The sequence below is a fragment of the Macaca mulatta genome, chromosome 20 (genome assembly GCF_049350105.2).
Source record: "Macaca mulatta isolate MMU2019108-1 chromosome 20, T2T-MMU8v2.0, whole genome shotgun sequence".
Classification (NCBI taxonomy): domain Eukaryota; kingdom Metazoa; phylum Chordata; class Mammalia; order Primates; family Cercopithecidae; genus Macaca; species Macaca mulatta.
In genome coordinates, this window is record NC_133425.1 from 30392896 (window position 1) to 30413398 (window position 20503).

At 48.3% G+C, this 20503-nt stretch overlaps 1 protein-coding gene and 1 pseudogene across 1 annotated transcript in view; both read left to right on the top strand.

Moving 5' to 3' along the window:
• On the top strand, nt 1–14413 carry LOC715393 (pre-mRNA-splicing factor RBM22-like; annotated as a pseudogene).
• LOC144338016 (uncharacterized) overlaps nt 13032–20503 on the top strand; it is a 15207-nt gene continuing 7735 nt past the window's right edge. The window contains exons 1-4 of the mRNA XM_077986031.1: nt 13032–14525; nt 16954–17165; nt 19780–19884; nt 20320–20427. Coding sequence (XP_077842157.1) covers nt 16968–17165; nt 19780–19884; nt 20320–20427 — 411 coding nt within the window. The 5' untranslated portion in view covers nt 13032–14525; nt 16954–16967. The remainder of the gene's footprint in view (nt 14526–16953; nt 17166–19779; nt 19885–20319; nt 20428–20503) is intronic.

Below are 20503 nucleotides of genomic sequence, written 5' to 3' on the forward strand. Positions count from 1 at the left end.
ATGGTGACATTTCTTGGTTCCAATACCTAAAGTAACCAAAACTAGGAAGATGTAAACTTCTCAATTCTGTGCCAGACATGTCTTGGAGAAAACCCATATATCTGAATGACCAAAGAAAAGTATGAGACAAAATGGAAAATCTATTCCAGGCCATACTGGTACCCTGGAATTTTTTGCTGGTACCCTGGGATCCACATGCATTTCAAGAAGACTGAAGTGTGCCAAGCCTGCAGGACATTGAGCAACATCTGCCAGGCCTGCCTGTTAGTCCTGGACTATGGCCTGTCCATTCAGGTTCATGATACAGAATTGTCTTTAAAAGATGACTTGGCAAAGTCAGACAACAGTGAAGAGTACTACATGCAGAATATAACAGACAGAACACAGCCAGTTGGTCGGCTGGGGAGAGTCACATACACCAGTGATGTGCTGTGCAAACTGGCACAGACCACACCCTACTACCAAAGGAATAAGCACATTTGCTCCTTCTGGGTGAAAGAAGAGTGTGAGGGAGAAGAGGATGGCCCATACAGACATGAGAAGCCTGCAGATCCAGATGACCCCCTTGCTGATAAGAATATTAAAGACTGATATGCAATCAATGACCCTGGAGCAGATAAGCTTCTAAAGCAGGCTTCGCCATGCCTTGTCTGGATCCACCAAAGGACAAGGTTATCACCACACTCTTTGTTGGTGATCTGGGTGATGCCATTACTGAGACAGATCTAAATAATCATTTCTAGTTATTTGAAGATCTGAATGATCACTACTGTGCAGACCAGACAGTAGAGGGCTTTCATCCAGGTTTCCACAGGGCAGGCTGCAGAAGTGGCTGCAGAGAAATCCTTTAGTAAGTTGATTGTCAAGGGCTGCAAACTCAGTGTAAAATGGAGAGGATCCCAAGCAGCCAGAGGAAAAGAAAAAGGACAGAACCACAGGCTGGGATCCAGCTAAGGCCTATTCCAGCACTTTCAGGAACAGAAACTCTTCCTCCTCCTCCTGCAGTAGCAGATATATCTGCCAACCACAGCAACCTACCCCCATGTGCTCCTCCAGCTGTGGTGAGCATTGCCTGGCCACCAGCCCCTGGTGTCTCCTGCTGCTACCCCCAGGATTTCAGCCACCCATGTTCCATCCAATGGGACTATTGTCTTTCAAGAGGACTCCAGGACCAATACACTTTGTTGGATCCTGTGTTGGACTCCAGGATCAATCCATCTCAGGACCCCCAGAGGATAGGAGCTCGTTCTGGAAACCACAGCAGCCCCTGTCACATTTTCACCACCCTGAGGCTCTATGGAAGACACATCAATTTAAAATCCCAATTAATGAACACTGGAGTAAATAATTTTTTTTTCTTTCTTTGTGGTTCCCAGTGCAGCTGAATGTGGTCAGCTATGGGCAGGCAGGAAATGACAGCCATGCTTTTTCATATGGATTCAAAGGATCAATGGAAATCAAATAAGCTGTCATTAAAACATCTGTTTACTACTATAACGTGACTAAAAAACCTACTGCCTGTTCCTGTCACCTCTATGGGGGACGAGTGGCTGAGTGAGTAATAGAATGTCCGATGGAGTTAGCATCCAATCATAATAATCATTTGTCTCTTTTTATGAGTGTGGAAATTGGCTTGAGAGGAAAAAATAAAACCTTTTGAACATGTTTATGTCCATTGGGTATTTTCCATTTTATTATCTTAAAAGAAAGGGATCGCTAATGCTAATTGTTGTAGTGGTGTGTGTGATTTAACTCTTTTGAAGCCACACCCTCAGAAAAACAGGTAGAGACCAGTCCCCATCACAGCCCAGATATTTTCTTTCCTCTCTTTTTCTCATTTATCACCAAGGAAATTTGTACCCACCAAAAAGAAGGCAAAAATAAAATGTTTTTGTATTTCTATCAGTCAGATGAAAGTACAGACTTCATGAAGCTTCGTATCATGGGATCAGAAATCCCAGCACTTTGGGAGGACGAGGCGGGCGGATCACGAGGTCAGGAGATTGAGACCATCCTGGCTAACACGGTGAAACCCTGTCTCTACTAAAAACGCAAAAAAAAAAAAAAAACAAAAAAACACTAGCCGGGCGAGGTGGCGGGCGCCTGTAGTCCCAGCTACTTGGGAGGCTGAGGTAAGAGAATGGCGTGAACCCGGGAGGCGGAGCTTGCAGTGAGCTGAGATCCTGCCGCTGCACTCCAGCCTGGGCGACTGAGCGAGACTCCACCTCAACAAAAACAAAAACAAAAACAAAAAAAGAAATTATTTTCATTTACCCAAAAATCATGGAAACAATTTTCCTTAGGTTTGACGAGTTTCCCTAAGCTCCAAAGCTGAGCACAAGCATTTCCTGACATATCCTCAAGAAGAGAAACAGCCTTAAACAGATTTGAAAAACACATTAGTATAGAACCCACACACCCCTCCAGAGTCTATCTCAAGAAGAGCTCCTTGGTCACACCCTAGTCCTCTGTCCCAGGCCCCAAGATGTCCATAAAGCTCTTCTCATTATCTCAGGGGAAAAAGTTCCCTGGGCATTGGGGCCCTCGGGGGGTCAGCTTCCCAGCCCTGGCAGTGCACGGGGACCCCCTGGGAGCTTCAGGCCTGCGGATGCCGGGGCCCTAAGCTAGATCATCCTATCAGAATCTCTGGGATGAGACCTCACAGGATGGTAAAACCATCTGCAGAGAATTTTAATCTTCACCTGGGTGTGACTCCCAGTTACTTAAGTTTTCACCTCCCTGTGGCACATTAAGATGAGGAAGGACAGGCCGGGTGTGGTGGCTCATGCCTGGAATCCGAGCACTTTGGGAGGCTGAAGCGGGAGGATCACGAGGTCAGGAGTTGGAGACCCGCCTGGCCAACATGATGAAACCCCGTCTCTACCAAAACTACAAAACTTAGCCGGCTGTGGTGGTGTGCGCCTGTAATCCCAGTGACTCGGGAGGCTGAGGCAGGAGAATCACTTGAACCAAGGAGGCAGAGGTTGCAGTGAGCCGAGGTCATGCCACTGCACCCCAGTTTGGGCGACAAAGCGAGACTCTGTCTCAAAAAAAACAAGATGAGGAAGTACAAAGGTCACCCCTCTCCTCAGAACAGCACATGACAAAGAGAACCCTGTTCTTCTAGGGCTGCAGATTTCAACCCAGGCTGCATGTGAGAACTGCCCAGGGAGATTTTCACAAACACGATGGTCTGCTCCAATAGAATGTGTTTCTTAGACCTGTTTCTCCACATTTCTTGGGATAGGTTTATCAAAACCATTCTACTTCTCCTTTGTAGATGCCAGTTTGACACATCTTTCTCTTGAACAACTTTTGTCGTTAATATATACACACCCCCACCTTATTTTTCACTTTTCTAACTCAGAGAGATATAGAAAAAATAAATCAACCAAAGCGTATTTCCTTTTCCTCACTCGACAGTCAATACAGAATACTTCTGTGACCTCTGGTCACCAAAATATATGGAGATTTCTCTGCATCAACAGCCTGGGAGTTGTATAAATCAGTTCTTTTTTCTTTTCTTTCTTTTTTTTTTTAAGATGGAGTCTCCCTCTGTTGCCCAGGCTGGAGTGCAATGGTGCTGTCTTGGCTCACTGCAACCTCTGCCTCACGGGTTCAAGTCATTCTCCTGCCTCAGTCTCCTGAGTAGCTGGGATTATAGGCACCCACCACCACGCTCTGCTAATTTTTGTATTTTTAGTAGAGACGGGGTTTCATCATGTTGGCCAGGCTGGTCTCGAACTGCTAACCTCGTGATCCTCCCACCTCAGCTTCCCACAGTGCTGGGATTACAGGCGTGAGCTACCATGCCTGGCCTGTATAATTCAATTCTATTCTGATACCATCTACCAGGAGCTTTAGGGCCCTCTGTTGGTGTGGGCACCCCGACTTCCAGGAAATGCCATGTATCCAGCTATCCAGAAGTTCTAGGAACACCTTTGTTTTGGGCTTCCCTGCAAGCTTCACTATATAAGCATGATTGACTAAATCATTGGTTATTGGTGATTGACTTAACTTTCAGCCTCTCTCCCTCTTCAGAGGTTGGGGTGGGGCTAAGAAATGGTCTGTTAGAGTGAAATTGTATCTATAGGCAAGAGACTGTATCATCCAGGTGAAGAAGTGGCATTGCTTCTACATGTGGAGAGAGGACGCCTGGTCCCAGGCTGCAACACTGATTCTGTGGTGCAAGAATTCTGCTGGCTTCATTTTCCATTTCTCTTCAGTTCCTCTCTGTCTGTTAAGTTTGTGAAAGGTAAATAAATATTGGGACCCCCAAAATCACTCATCTAAAGGGAAAAGTCAAGGTGGGAACTGCTTAAGACAAACCTGCCTTCCATTCTATTCAAAGTCATCCCTCTGCTCACTGAGAAAAATGCGTATCTGGTTGCCTCTTTTGGAAAAGTTAATTAGAAACAAAAGAATGCAACCTTGGTCGGGCGCAGTGGCTCACGCCTGTAATCTCAGCACTTTGGGAGGCCGAGGTGGGCGGATCACCTGAGGTCAGGCATTCGAGGCCAACATGGTGAAGCCCCATCTCTATTAAAACTACGAAAATTAGCTGGGTGTGGTGGCAAGCATCTGTAATCCCAACTACTTGGGAGGCTGAGGCAGAATGGCTGGAACCCGGGAGGTGGAGGTTGCAATGAGCTGAGATGGTGCCACTGCACTCCAGTCTGGGGGACAAGAGCAAGACTTCGTCTCAAAAAAAAAAAAAAAAAAAAAAGAATGCAATCGTTTGTCATGCCTTTGCTTTGAGTTGTCCTGCCTTTCGGGACTGAACCAATGTTCATCTTACATAGATTGATTGATATCTCATTTCTCCCTGAAAATGTATAAAACCAAGCTCTGCCCTGACCACCTTGAGCACATGTCATCAGGACCTCCTGAAGCTGGAGCACAGACACGCATCTTTAACCTTGGCAAAATTAACTTTCTAAATTGACTGAGACCCATCTCAGGTACTTGGGGTTCACAAGTTTCACCACCAGCTCTACAGGCATCCCAGTCCTTCTCCTTTGTCTGTTCTGGCTAAAGCTTTCTCCCTGCCCTCCCCACTCCAGGTCATCTCACATGGGACTTTATCATTCTGATGAGTAGTCTGAAATTATGCTAATGCCATGAGAAATCATTTTCAGTGGGAGTTTGAGGCCTTTTTTTTTTTTTTTTTTTTGAGACAGAGTCTTGCCCTGTCGCCCAGGTTGGAAGTGCAATGGTGTGATCTTGGCTTACTGCAACCTCCATCTCCCAGGTTCAAGTGATTCTCCTGCCTCAGTCTCCCGAGTAGCTAGGATTACAGGTGAGTGTCACCACGCCCAACTAATTTTGTATTTTTAGTAGAGACTGGGTTTCACCATGTTGGTGAGGCTGGTCTCGAACTCTTGACCTCAGGTGATCTGCCTGCCTCAGTCTCCCAAAGTGCTGGGATTATAGGCGTGAGACCATTTAAAGACATTAAATACAAAATTCTGACCACTTAGTTGAGCAAAAAGGAAAGCAATTTTAATTATATCACCTCAGGCCTGTTAGAATGGCTCTTATAAAAAAGACTAATGATTTCAAGTGTTGGCAAGGATGTACCCTATTGGTGGGAATGTGAAGTAGTACAGCCATTCTGAAAACGTTATGGACGTTCTTCAAAAAACTAGAAATAAAAGTATCCTATGATTTAGCAATTCCACTTTCGGGTATATATCAAAAAGAATTTAAATGAGTATATTGAAGAGATATTTACCCTCATGGTTATTTTCACACTACTGACAATAATCAAGATATGGAAGGAATCCAAGCGTCCATTAATGGATGAAAGGATAAAGAAAATATGGGCTGAGCAACGTGGCTCACACCTGTAATCCCACACTTTGGGAGGCCAAGGCAGGCGGATGGCTTGAAGTCCCGAGTTCAGGACCAGCCTGGCCAACATACCTGTCTCTACTAAAAATACAAAAATTGGCTGGGCATGGTGATGCGGACCTGTAATCCCAGCTACCCAGGAGGCTGAGGCAGAAGAATTGCTTGAACTCAGGAGGAGGAGGTTGCAGTGAGCTGAGATCATGCCATTGCACTCCAGCCTGGGCAACAGAGCAAGACTCTGTCTCAAAAAAAAAAAAAAAAAAAAAAAAAAAAAAAAAAAAAAAAGAAAGAAAGAATAGAAAAGAAAATGTGGTGTATATACATAATGGAGAACTATTTTTCCATAAAAAAGAGGGAAATTATGTCATTTGTGACATCTTGGATTTAACCAGAGGATATTCTGCTATGTGAAGTAAACCAGGCATAGAAAGACAAATACTGTATAATCTCACCTATATGTGGAATCAAAAATGTTGATCTCACAGAAACAGAGAACAGAGACAAGAGAGGTGGCGACCAGAGGCTGGGTCAGGGGGACGGGAGGAATATGCAAAAAGAAGATGTTTATGGAAGGGTACAAACTTTTATTTAGACTGGAGGAATAAGTGTGTTCTATTGCATTGCATGGTGAACACAGTTAATAATGAATTGTACATTTCAAAATCGCAATATTAAATTTTAATATTCTCACAACAACAAAAAAATGCCAAATTGGTGACTGGATGGTTATGTTAATTGACTTGATTGAATCTTTCCGTAATGTATACATACATCAAACATCACATTGTATCTCATAAATATATAATAATTTTTTTCAATTGAAAAGAAAAGACAGCCTGTTCTGTCTAGAGATATTTATCTTTGATCTTCAGCCGCCACCTGGTGATCACCTTCAGAGTGAGGAAGAAAGCAGAGGGGTGAGAAGCTATCACTTTGCCTTTGGAGCCCAAATGAGGACTCAGCTCCTGGCTGTGGGTGGGAATGCGTTCTTTCACAGAATTCTCCCTAAATTAGGGCCTGGCCCTCTAGGAAAACCTTGGCGTCCCCCACCAAGTTCCCCACCAACTGCACTTGGTCTGCTGCATGGCTGCTCTCGAGGGAACTGAGACTGAAAACCTGAGGTTGAAGAGCCACCTACTAGGTGGGAGGATTCTGGGTTCCATAGGGTGGTACTTTTTTAAGAAACTCAGAGCGTTTTCTTTAGTTCAAGCAGGCAGCGTTTCTGGTACTCAGTGGCAAACACACCACAGGACACACACACACACACACATTACGCATACACGAACACCATACACACACGTTACACATACACAAACACCATACACACACATTACACATATACAAACACCATACACACACCCCACACACACGCATGCACACCCCCACACACCCTCCACACAAACCACACACCACACACACTACACACATATGCACACAAACACACCACACATACATGCCCACATACACACACACCACATACACACCACACACACACACCACACATGCATGCACAAACACACGCACACCACACACACCACACACACACACTACACACACATCACACACTCAAAAACACCATGTACCTCACGCCTGTAATCCCAGCACTTTGGGAGGCCAAGGACGGTGGATCATGAGGTCAGGAGTTCAAGACCAGCCTGGCCAACATGGTGAAACCACGTCTCTATTAAAAATACAAAAATTAGCTGGGCATGGTAGTGGATGCCTGTAATCCCAGCGACTCGGGAGGCTGAGGCAGGAGAATCATTTGAACCCGGGAGCCAGAGGTTGCAGTGAGCCAAGATTGTGCCATTGCACTCCAACCTGGGCGACAGGGCAAGACTCTGACTTAAAACACACACAAGCACACACACACCCCCCACATACATACACACCACACACACGTATACCACACACTACATACACATGTTACACATATACTACACACTTACGCTACGCACACATGCACACACACCACACACACGCATGCACAAAACACAAACCACATACACCACAGTACACATGCACACCACACACATTACACACATACACAACAAACACACTACACACACCACACATGCATGCATGCACACCACACTCACACCACGCATGCACACACAGCACACAACCCTACACTACACACACACCACACATGCAGACACACCACAAACATCACACACACCAGAGTACACACATCACATGCACCACACAAACAACACACACTACATACACACTATACACACATGCATGCACACACACACGCACACAGCACACATGCACACCACACACACAGACATGCACACATGCACACACACACACACACACACACACACTGCAAGCAACATTTTAATCTATTTGAGTGTATTTCATCCCAGGAGTGATCAGTCCCATTCCCTGATTCAATCTAGTTAATTTGTTTTTTTCTCATGGTAATTCTTGGAAACTGAGTTTCATATGTCTGGCAAGAGTACACACTATGTATTTTTTAAATTTTATTCATCCATTTCCGCACTGCTACAAAGATACTACCTGAGACTGGGAAATTTATAAATAAAAGAGGTTTAATTGACTCACAGTTCAATTAACTGTTTCCTGGGAAGTCCTCAGGAAACTTACTATCATGGCGGAAGGTGAAGGAGAAGCAAGCACCTTTTTCACAAGGCAGCAGGAGAGAGAGAGACAGGAAGCAATACACTTTAAAACTATCAACTCTGGGGAGAACTCACTCACTATCGTGAGAACAGTATGCGGGAAAATGCCGCCATGATCTAATCACCTCCCACCAGGTCCTTCCCTTGACAAGTGGGGATTATAATTCAAGATGAGATTTGGGTAGAGACACAGAGCCAAACCATATCACTTGTTTTTTCTAGAACCCTGTAGTGCAGAGGTATCTAATCTTTGGTTTCCCTGGGTCACATTGGAAGAAGAAGAATTGTCTTGAGCCACACATAAAATATACTAACACCGATAATAGCTAATGAGCTAAAAATAAAAATTGCAAAAAAAAAATCTCATAATGTTTTAAGGAAGTTTACGGATTTGTATTGGGCTACATTGAAAGCCATCCTGGGTCCCATGTGGTCCATGGGCTGTGGGTTGGACAAGCTTGCTGTAGCCAATTGGGACGATGTACTTATAGCAGGTTTCATCCAATCATTGCATGAAAGCAGAGATATACCATCCACAGCATAATTAGGGTTTGGTTGGAGATTTTTTTCTTCTTAAAACCAGTTTTCAGGTTTCTTTTTTCTTTCTGTTTTCTTCACCGTGAGGAAAGAATGTTCCATGTTTCCACGAGTGGAACTTCCATTTTACTTTACACATTTTGTTTATAGTCTTCCCCTGTCCCACCTCTCCAGCTTGTCATGTGGCACAGTCCTTTTCTGAGCTCATGCACTTCTCAGTTCTCCCAGACAATGGCAGTCATGAACATATGTGCCAACCACTTCTAGCCTGTTCTTGTTTCCTTCGAAGAATAAAGAGGACGTTCCATTTCCTGGCTCTCAGATTTTGTCAGCGGATAGAGCTTTACTGTAGTTTGGGCCGGGCACAGTAGCTCATGCCTGTAATCCCAGCACTTTGGGAGGCCAAGGTTGGTGGATCACCTGAGGTCAGGAGTTCAAGACCAGCCTGGCCAACATGGTGAAATCCTGTCTCTACTAAAAACACAAAAATTAGCTGGACATCATGGTGGGCACCTGTAATCCCAGCTATTTGGGAGGTTGAGGCAGGAAAATCGCTTAAACCTGGGAGGTGGAGGTTGGAGTGAGCTGAGATCACACCACTGCACTCCAGTCTGGGCAGCAGAGGGAGACTCTGACACACACACACACACACACACACACACACACACACACACACACACAGCTTTACTGTAGTTTGCAGTTGCATTAGATGTGTTGCCCTCTACCCAGTGTGCAGTGTGGCTTGGTATCACCCATGGAATGAGTCCCAAGAGCAATTCACCTGTATAACTTTTCTGGAAGGGTGTCAGCCTGGCAGCTTATGGGGACTCTGGGAATACCTTCCAGAGAGTCCTGCGCTAGGGATGTCTGCCTGGGTGTGAGACAGACAACCTCCCACCCTCCATATACCTCCTGGGCCAGGACATGGGAATCTCACAGGCACCCAGCCCCAGGCAGAAGAGGAGGGGGTAGCCTCAGAGGGTGTGGACAGTTCCCTGGTTCCTGGGAGGACTTCAAATGTATTGCAGATGGAAACTCCTTCTACCTCATTTTGAGTCCAACCAACCTACTTGGTGGCTAGAGAAACTTCATGTTTCTATTTATATACATTTTTAAATATAAATATTTTACACAAGATGTATGTTTAAACAACCAGATGCCAGATTTCAAGAGGAACATATCTGGGATTCATTCTGTTCTTGTAAGTGTCACTTAGTCCTGTGTAAGGATAGATTTGCCCTATGTGTAACAGCTACATTTAAAAGTTATGAAATTGTCCTTAGTTTCACAATGGAATATTTCAAAAACAAAATTATCCAATCGAACAATGTATGCAAAGATTATCATGTTTTTTTCTTATCCCTGCAATAAGCGTTAAGGATCATCATGTTTGTTCTGTTGTTGTTAAAGTCCTGGAACATAGAGATAAGAGGTAAGTGAGCATCCCCTGGTGGAGAAAGGGAGTCTTTTTCCAGAATCAGTGTTTTCCCTCGCCTTGTTTCCATTGGAAATCACTCAACACAAACTGCTGGTGATTCAGTACAATCAAACAAGCAAGCAAACAAAATCATCCATATGCTTGTGCAGCTGCACTTGGTAATTTATGTACAGTAAAGGAATGAGGAAGGAGAAAGTGAAGAATAGAGAAACGGATACTGGACCAGTCAGACGTGGTGGAACCATATTGCAGTTTTCCACATGAGAATGTCTGCTTGGTGTGTAGGAACAGAGTTCTGGGGTAAAACAGTGAGTGTGTTCTCAGTAGACACTCCCGTCTGCTTCTGGAACACATCGACTGAATCTTTGTCCTCCATTTCCAGTTCTGCAGATGTGTCTGTTTCACTGATTGGCCCCAAAGTACAATCTGATCTGTGTCATGGACAAACTCTGCCTTTCACCAAAGGCTTCCACTCATTCACTAACCTCTTCACCATCAACTGCACTCTGGGACCATCCTACCTGCCACCTTCAAATTCATAGGATTCTGCTCTCAGCCTTAACTGGGGCTCTTTCTCTGCCATAGCAGAGCCTGAAGGCTCTTCAGCTGTAGCTTCACGAAAGAGGTCCACAGTGTGCACCAAACTAGTGACCCAGCAAAGCCCGATGCCACAGGTGGAGGAGGCAGCAGAGCCTTACTTGGTGTTTTTATCACAATCCCTACAGCAACAGCAGCAGCAGCAACAACAATCACAACCACTATTTCTACTTGTGATAATAATGATCACACTTAGAATAATGATGAATAACAATAATAGTAATTGCTGACATGTTCAGTTTATATGTAGATTTTTTATTTGTAATGTTCTATGCTTTACATTTAGTAATATAGAAGTTAATTGTGTCATAAATGTCAGGACCCCAAAACACCCCACTTAATGGATGACTCTCACCTATGGACCTATGGCTGCCTACCTGCTAGTGCAGGTCCTCTCACCACTCCACCCCTAGAGCTTCGATCTGTCTGGTCCTAGGATGATGAAGTAGCTGAAGCACTCATATGATCTGATTGAAGTCTTGGCAAACAGCTTGACTTGTTAGAAATCGAAGGCTGACTTTAATACGTATTCAGCTGTTTGGCTAAATTAAGGCAGGAGAAAATGTCTTCTTGGCAGATCTACCTTTGTGTCTCTTGCTTTCAGAGTAAAAGGTTGTTTCAGGAACAGTAGTTTGATTTAGTCTGTGCTAAAAATCATAAACAGCCTACAAATACTGAATGGGATAAAAATAATTTGCACACATGTTCCTGCATTATATGTGTTTTCAGATCTCTCTTATGATAAGAAATTAAAAAGTTATGCCTTGATTTTTTAAACTCAGCAATCAGCCATTTTCCTAAATTAATTTAAATGAAAAAGTTATGCCTTGATTTTTTTTTGTTGTTGTTTTTTTTTGTTTTGAGACGGAGTCTCGCTGTGTCTCCCAGGCTGGAGTGCAGTGGCGTGATCTCGGCTCACTGCAAGCTCCGCCTCCCGGGTTCACGCCATTCTCCCGCCTCAGCCTCCCAAGTAGCTGAGACTACAGGCGCCCGCCACCACGCCCGGCTAGTTTTTTGTATTTTTAGGAGAGACGGGGTTTCATCATGTTAGCCAGGATAGTCTCGATCTCCTGACCTCGTGATCCACCCGCCTCGGCCTCCCAAAGTGCTGGGATTACAGGCTTGAGCCACCGCGCCCGGCCATGCCTTGATTTTTTAAACTCAGCCATCAGCCATTTTCCCAAGTTAATCTAAATGTTTCCAAGACATTTCAGAAGCATTCTCTGGTGGGGATTACTCCTAATTGTGAAGAATCCTACTAGGAGGATGAGCATCTCAAAAGAACCTTTATTCTATTGCAGAAGAGTCAGTCTTCAGGATCTCAAAGGCCTAGGGAAGCTGCTTGAGTTGTAAGGTCTATGGAAGTACATGGGCTTTGGAGTCAGGCAAAGTTGATCCTGAGTCCCAGTCCAGCCACTTAATAGCTGTAGCGCTTTAGATAATTCCTTGACTTGGAACAGTTATGTAAACCTTGTTGTAAGAAGAGGCAGAATGATACTGATTGCCAAAATTGCAGCAATTCTGCATCCCCTCTCGTTTCCATGCCCTTTGGAATATGCTTTTTACAGCTGCTCCAACAGACAGGCAGAATCTGTTTCCTGATGCTTGGATCTGGGCTGGCCTTATTTACTCTGGGCAATAGAAAGCTATGAATATGGCAGTGTGAAAGTTTGGGGTCTAGGGACAAAAGCCCTTGAATGCTTCTACTTTTTCTTTTATAACCCTGCCATCTCCATGACAACAAGCACACGTTAGCCTGCTAGAGGATGAGATCCCATTGGGGAGGAAAACCAAGGTGCCCCAGCTGACAGCCAGCCCACACCCAGAAGCAGAGCCACTTAGTCAACCAGCAGCTGACCACACATGCCTGAAGGAGCCCAGCTGAGACCAGAAAAATGGCCCAGTTGAGTCCAGCCTAAATGATTGACCATCCCAATTATGAGCTAATAAGGTTTAGGGTGGTTTATTATGCAGCATTAGCTAACTGATACATACACCCATGCAGTCAGGATGCCAGGATTCAAACGACAGGTTGGTTACTACTTGTTGTTACCTGGCAAACAGAAGGCACTGTATAAGGTATTGATTTGCTTTTCCCTTTATTTAAAGGGGGGCCTCTTGTTGGATAGGGATAAATTACATAGAAATGCATGTTGACATGCTTGGTGCTTAAACTCACACAGTCCCCACGCTCATAGCCGGCCATAGCCTAATCATCAGGGCCAAGGGCAAATTGCAAAATAAAAAGTTTGCCTTTATTCCCTCCACATCCAGACCTCCAGCCTTTGGAGGTCAAGAGGCTGTTGACAGATCTGAAGTCCGGGGTTTCCTCCTGAAGCCTGACGCTCTTGGTTCACTGTCTGACCTTTGGAAGGGTGAGGGAGCCCTGCCCAGAAGCAGGTGGGCAGCAGTGGTCCACCTGTGGACACCTCTTGCCTGCAGCCCTGGCTCTGTCACTGGGTACTGCCTCTCCCACCCTTGGGCGTGAGGAAAGAGATGGGCAGGATGAGGGTGTTCGCTCTCATCTGGCAGGAAAGGGGGTCCAGAACCTCGACTTCCCAGAGGTTAGACGCGCAAGTGCCCTCAGAGCTGCTCTTCAGTGCTGAAGCCACTGCCTACGTGGGCCTGCTGAGCTCTTTGCATGGGGCTGGTTGGAACTGAGATGTGCTAGAAGTTTAAATACAGAGTGACTTTACAAGATTTAGTACCCCAAATTTAAGAAGCATTTTCTGATGGTCTTCATTAATAATTTCATATTGCTCACATATATAAGTGATAATATTTTGGATACATCAGGTTAAGGTATTACCATCAATTTCACCTGTTTTCCTTTCATGATGCCACTAGACTACTGTAAATGACACACGTGGCTCAATTTTATTCCTATTGGACATTTCCGACTTAGAGGACTCCCTCCATTTTCAAATCTCATGCTGCCTCCTCAAGGGACCAGAGGCCATAAAGGTTATGAAATCTGAAATTTTAAAAGAATCGTTATTATATAATCTTCAATTTTACATATTACATATATTACTCATAAACTGATATAACCTTATGAGCAAAGTTAAATGCCAACGTCCAGGGCAGCCCCAGGTCCCAGCACAGGGAGTCAGCCCTGCCTGAAAAGGGCTGCAGACAATCATTCATTCAGGCTTCATTCAGCCTCACCTATGGTCGCATCTCCTGTCACTCAGGGGGCAAGGGGGCGGGACCTGGAGCCCTATCCAATCAGCGGCGCCATTGTCGAGCCTGTCCAATCAGGGGCGCAGCCGAAAAAGGGGGCGCACTTCTTGAGTTCTGCGCTGGCTTTTTCCTCTCCCAGTTGCGCTTCCCTGCTTGATCTGTGTTTCTGCTCTTTCTCCTTCATTCCGCAGCCTCCTTTGCCCTGTGACCTGCCAGGTACTGGAAGGTCTCTAGAGAGGATACCGGGACGCTCCTGAAGCCGCGAGATGGTGAGTCTGCCTAGCTTCCCGAGACGCGGCAGGGGTCGGCTGGAACCCGGGCCTCCCCTTGGCGGCTCCGGAGTCGGGGGGCCCGGAGTCTCCTCGGTCGCACGGTGCAGCTTGGCCGGCAGCTGGAACCCGGAGCGTCTCGTCTCGTCCCGTCCCTGCGCGGCGACCTTGGCCTTGCCCTGAGCCCTCTCTAGGCAGTTTCGCGCCGGCAGCCGCGTGTCTCCCGGCGTTGTGCGGTGATGACGGGAGGGGCCTTACGGGAGAACCCCGGCTCAGGGTTCGGGCGTGGGAGGAGCTGTGGTCCGTGGGGTCCGTAGTCCTTTCTTTTGTTAAAAATTAAACTGAGGTTTGGTTAAAACGTTAAATATTTTATTTGAGCAAATAACGACTCGTGAATCAGGAAGCCACAACCATGGATTGTGGTTTGGGGCCCACCGGAGGGGCTTGAACGAAAGGGTTTTATAAGGTGCATGAGGAGGCAAAGCCAATTCAGTAATTGATTGGCTACAGTTATGTAGTCCCCTTATTTGAACTGTCCAGGCGGAAATTCCCTGATTATGTAATCAAAGGTTAATCGGTGGTTTGTGGTTGGTTAAGATTGTTTTGTTTTCCTTTAAATTATTTCTAAGAAATGCATGAGTTACGTTTTGGTTTTCTTAGGTAGAAACCCAGGGCCCTACAGCCACTTCAGTCAATTGCCTCCCATTTAATTATTTTAACACTCCACAGGGGAACTGATTTTCCCTGCATTTTCCACATGTATGGCAAGCAGGGTCTCAAATCCACCACCCTGTTCTCCCAACCTAATTCTTCTAAGGGTTGCAGTAAAATTCTAAATTTTCACTTCCTTCCCCTGATTCTCAGCTGCCAGCTTCCCCTCTGCAATTCACAACGTTATCAACCATTTGCTCTTTATTGTAGATTTCAAGCAGATGCAGCCTGACCATTAGGGTCAAGGCCAAATTGCAAAAAAAGAAGTTTGCCTTTATTCTACTCCATCCACATCTAAACTTTGGAGGTCAAGGCTATGGACAGATCAGAAGATGTAGTTTCCTCCTCCTGGGGCTCCATATCCTTCATTCACTGATCTCTGGGAAGGAGGATGGTCAGCAGGTGGGCAGCAATAGTCTACCTGTAGACACTTTCACTTAGGCCTTGAAGGATGAGTCAGCATTTGCCGGACAGACTGAGATGTCAGGGGCAGCACGGAAAAGCACAGAGGTGGGTAGGGCAGGCTTCAGGTATTCTCAGGCTTCTGTAGTTTGGGGAATGTAGACCTCAGTGGAGGAGCTGGCAGGAGCTGCGGTTGCCATTAGGCTGGTGCCTGAGAGAACTGGCTTAAGAAGCTTGATTTTAGCTGGGCGTGGTGCCTCACGCCTGTGATCCCAGCACTTTGGTAGGCCTAGGCAGGCGGATCACCTGAGCTCAGGACCAGCCTGGCCAACATGACCCTGTCTCTACTAAAAATACAAAAATTAGCTAGGCGTGGTGGCACGCACCTATCCCAGCTACTTGGGAGGCTGAGACAGGAGAATCTCTTGAACCCAGGAGGCGGAGCTTTCAGTGAGCCGAGATTGCACCACTACACTCCAGCCTAGGCGACAGAGCAAGACTCCGTTTAAAAACAAAACAAACAAACAAAAAAAAGCAGCTTGGTTTTGTGAGCAGTGTGCTTCTTAGAAGGGTTCCAGGTGGCATTCTTGAAATAGGAGAAGGGAGATTGAGGTTGGGTGACTAGATAAGTGGTGGGGTCCTTCACAGAGCAGAGATCAGTTTGTGGAGGAAGATGAATTTCATCCCTGCAGGATGGGCCTTCCATGATACTGAAGGGAGAGCCACATGTTAATGCCCGGGAGACAGCTGTCTCCTTGGTCTGAAAGGCCTGATCGAGGCCAGGATTGGCTATGAGAGCTGGGAAATGGGAGCTCCTTTGAAGTCATGGGAGAGGGTGAAGTGAGAATGAGGAGAGGCTCGGGGGTCCAACACTCCCAGCTCAGGACTGGAGGAAGAGGATGGAGCTGGAGAGGGAGGGACGAGGGTATGGCATTGGTCAGGGAGGAGGAGAGGAAATGAGAAGTGGTCTGGGTGCTGCTGAGTGGATCGATGCACCTGGGCTGGAGAAGCCCCTGGGGCTTGGCCCTGAGGGTGGCCTTGGTGATGTGGGGCAAGTGGTTTGGACAGTGAGCTCAGGTGGAAGCCACACTGTGGTGGGCGGAGGAGCAGTCGAGGAGGGAGGCACGGGATGTGAAAGGGAGAAGGCAGCAGCCTGCAGGTGCGCTGAGGGTGAGCTGGGACTGTGGAGCCAAGGCTCGGGAGGGCACGTGGACACAGTTCCATACGACTTGTGCCCACCCAGGTGGGGTGAGGCAGACAGTCCTCCCTCACCAGCAATGCCCATCCGACTCGGTGCGTTTCTTGTCACCCCCAGAGCCACCATCACTCATGTTCTTGAATGGGAACTGCCTGGAAAGCCTGAAGAAGGAGGAGCCTGGAGGAGGAAGGAGGAGGCTGAGCCATCCCGGGAACATGGGCTGGATGAGGCCAAGCCAGGAGATGACACCACTGAATAGAAGTCACTATTCAGGATTTGGGCTTTTCTGTGGAGATCCCGGCCCCGAGATCGGACCCTTCTCCCTGCAGGTACCATGGAGGAGGAGAGCTGGGGGCCAGGGCTTGAGCCTGCTGGGGGAGGATGAGGCTGGAAAACCCAGCCTTGCCCTGGCTCTTCCTGGCCCTGTGCTGTAGGCAGGAAATGGAGGGCCCTGGGCCCTGCCTGGGGTCACTCTGCTAACATAGTGGACTTGGGAATGGAGTACGGGTTCAGTTATTGCCTTATTGCTAGAGGACAGCTACCAGCTGGGCCTACCAGCCCTGTTTAGGGAGAGGAGTGGGAGCGGGTGGGTAGTGTCAGGTCCAGGGTGCCCCAGCCTCTTGCTCTGTGCCCTCAGGCAAGTCACCTCTCTCTGGGCCATGACTTTACCATCTGTCACCGGGGCCTGGGGGGTGTGGTATTGGGTGTTCTCCAAGGACAGAGCAAACCTGGAGGACTTGCAGGCTGGTAACTTGGTGGGGAGCCGGGCAAAGCCCTCTCATGTCCTCTCTGCTCACAGGCTTGGGCCCTGGAGCACCCCTTCAGAAAGGAAAAGGCCATTTGCCCTGGGGCACTCAGCCCTTGGCACTAGGCAAGGGCAAGAGCAAGCCTGTCATTCTTCCCTTTCTTCCAACTCCCACGCCTCTGCTCAGGGGTTGCTCTTAGGCTGCAGGAAGAGTCAGTGGGGCCAGGCTCTGTCCTGCACTTGGGCACACAGGTGCCAATGGGCAGGCCTGGAATGTAAAAGCCCAAAAGTGGGAAACTGAGTATTTCAGACATATATTCTCAGGACCCAGGTGTTTGGGGCTGGGGAAAGGGGTATGTCCCTGCTCCCTACCATGTGGCCTCTCACCAGGGTGGTCCAGGCCTTCTCCCTGGCGGTGTCCCTGCAGGAGATGGTGCTGGAGATCCACCGGGTGTTCATGGACCATGAATACCCATGTCCCCGCCTCACTTCTCACTGCACCCGGGTGGCAGCACGCTGGACCACCTCTCAGAGCTGCGCAGCATGGCGGGGCCGCAGGCGGGCTTGGTGCTCCACGTGGTGGAAGGTTGGCCTAGAAGCTGGGCTGCCTGCCCAGGGAGGGCCCCTGTGAACACGGCCAGGCAACACTTCACTGCCCCAGCTGGGGCCTGTGTGTCACAGATGAGCATGTGGAGGTGGGACTGGAGCACAGGTCTGCTCTTCAGGGCATCATACCTGCATCTCTAACTTCATGGCCTGGGGTGAAAAAACAGTTGAAATTCTGAAAAGAAAGCCAAGCAGTATGAAGCTAGGGCTTGGAATCGGCCCGATTAAATTCTGAAAAGATGAGCACTTAGTCTCCTAAAGAAACTAAAAAGTTTTACAGTCCTTGAGTGGGGAAGTCGGCTCCAAGCAGCACCATCGGCTGGTGTGGTGAGCCTGGCTTGGTTGCCAAATAAAAGCTTCCATAGACTCAAGTTCCCTGGGGAAGCACTCAGGTTCCCAGGGCCTGATTATTAAGAGCAACTGTGGAAAAGGTTTGTACCTCAAGGGGGCCCACAGTTCATTACAACCTCTCCCCTCCCCCAAAACAATGACCATTAAAATCCCATGAAACTCAGTGGGGGCGTTGAATTTGGCAGCCCTAGAAAGTTCTCAGGCCACCCCTTCGTGAAGGCTGCCCCAGGAGAGCTGGGCGAGGCTGCAGAAGCCCCACAGTGCCAAAAGCCCTGCCCACCCGACACACTAGCACACAAAAAGCAGGAGGCTTTGTGGGCTCTCCAAGGCCTGTGTGTGCTTCAGAAGCACTGGCAGGAGGTGCTTTGCAAGCAAGGATTCTTGCCCTCAGCCAGCCAGGGTGTGTGTGTGTGTTTGTGTGTGTGTGTAGGTACGCGTGCGAACACATGTGTGTATTGAAACCAAAATATAGCTTATGTGTCCATAGCGGAATTTGAAAATGGAAGCCTAAAGTTGAAAATTAAAATCATCCGTGAAGCTTCCTTGCCAACTATTTTCTGAGCTGGGTGGGTTGTTCTAGGATGCAGGGCCCTGGGAGCACCTGCCCCTCTCCTGTTCCTGACAGAGCCCTGCACAGTGCACGAGGCCCGAGGTGACGAGTGCCACATCTGAGACTGCTCAGGAGCCTGGATCCAGCTGATGCAGCTCCTTGTCCTTCCTGAGCGTCTTCACTGACAGTGGCCTGGGAGATGCGGAGGCATTGGGGCCAGAGATTGGGCAGGGGGCAGAGGGGCAGGGAGCAAGGAGGTCAGAGGCTGACGAAGGGGGCTCAAGGCCAGGCCTTTCCACCTGGAGGAGCCTGGGCCTGAGGAACCCAAACCAGGGCCACAGTTAGAGGCAGCTGGCCCTGGGTGCTCGTGTGCCGACCACCAGCCTCGGGTCCCACAGACAGCAGGAGCAGATAGGCTTGGAGATGGACCCCACCGACTGCACACCACACAAGCGCATCCTGCTCGGAAACCTGGAACGGCCACTGTGTGCCCTGTAGCCCCAGAACAGTGACTAAAAGGTGGGACTCCCGGGAGGAGCAAGGAAGAGGGTCCCTGAGTGGGTGGAGGGCCACACACCAGGAGGCCTGGCCCATTCATGCTTGGCCATTCCTGCAGCCCCTGAAAGTGCTCGCCTTGAGCGGCTGGCCCCTGTCCCCTGGGAACTGCTAGAGACTCCAGGTCTCCCTCTAGGGAGCCGTGAGCCAGCTCTGGCGAGAGCAGCCCTGGGAGCGGCGCCCATGTGCTTGTGACTCGCCTTTCGGGGCAGCATCTCAGGGCCAGGAAAACTCGGAGCAGGTGAGGACCTTGATGAAGGAGGAGCCTGTGGCAGGGTCCTGAGACTGGTGGGCGGCCCCATCTGCCTTTCCCCTGCCTGCCATGGGGTCCAGTATGCCCGTTCGAGAGGGGCCACCTCATTCCAGGTGTGCAGCTGGATGGCCCCTGTGACGGAGCACACTGTGGACTGCACGTGTGGAGAGGCGCCTGCACCTCGAGGCTGGGCTGTGAGGGGCACATTCCTGCACAGGGGCCTGTGACCCGGCCCGGTCCTCACTGGGAACCCCCTTCCTTCCTGGGTGCCAGGTGGGGTTCTCTGCACTTCCCTGAGGCTCTCCGCGGGTCTGTTCATTGGGAAGTCTGGGGCTGTCTCTGGGGAGAGAGGAGAAGGGACTTCCCAGGGCAGGTTGCAGTGCACAGGCTGAGCCCATGTCTCCCTCCCTGGTCCCTCTGCAGCCCCAGTACTGGAACGTGGAGCTGCAGATGATGAGGGACCTGCCCTACAGGAACCAACCTGAGCAGCTGCTTCAAGAAAAAGCCATGTTTAAGGTTCCGAAGCCCCTGGTGAGTGAGTGACAGCCTCACAGCCTCAGGCCCACCTGTCTCCTGCTGGAATGTTTCTTGTGTACAGCAGGGACGT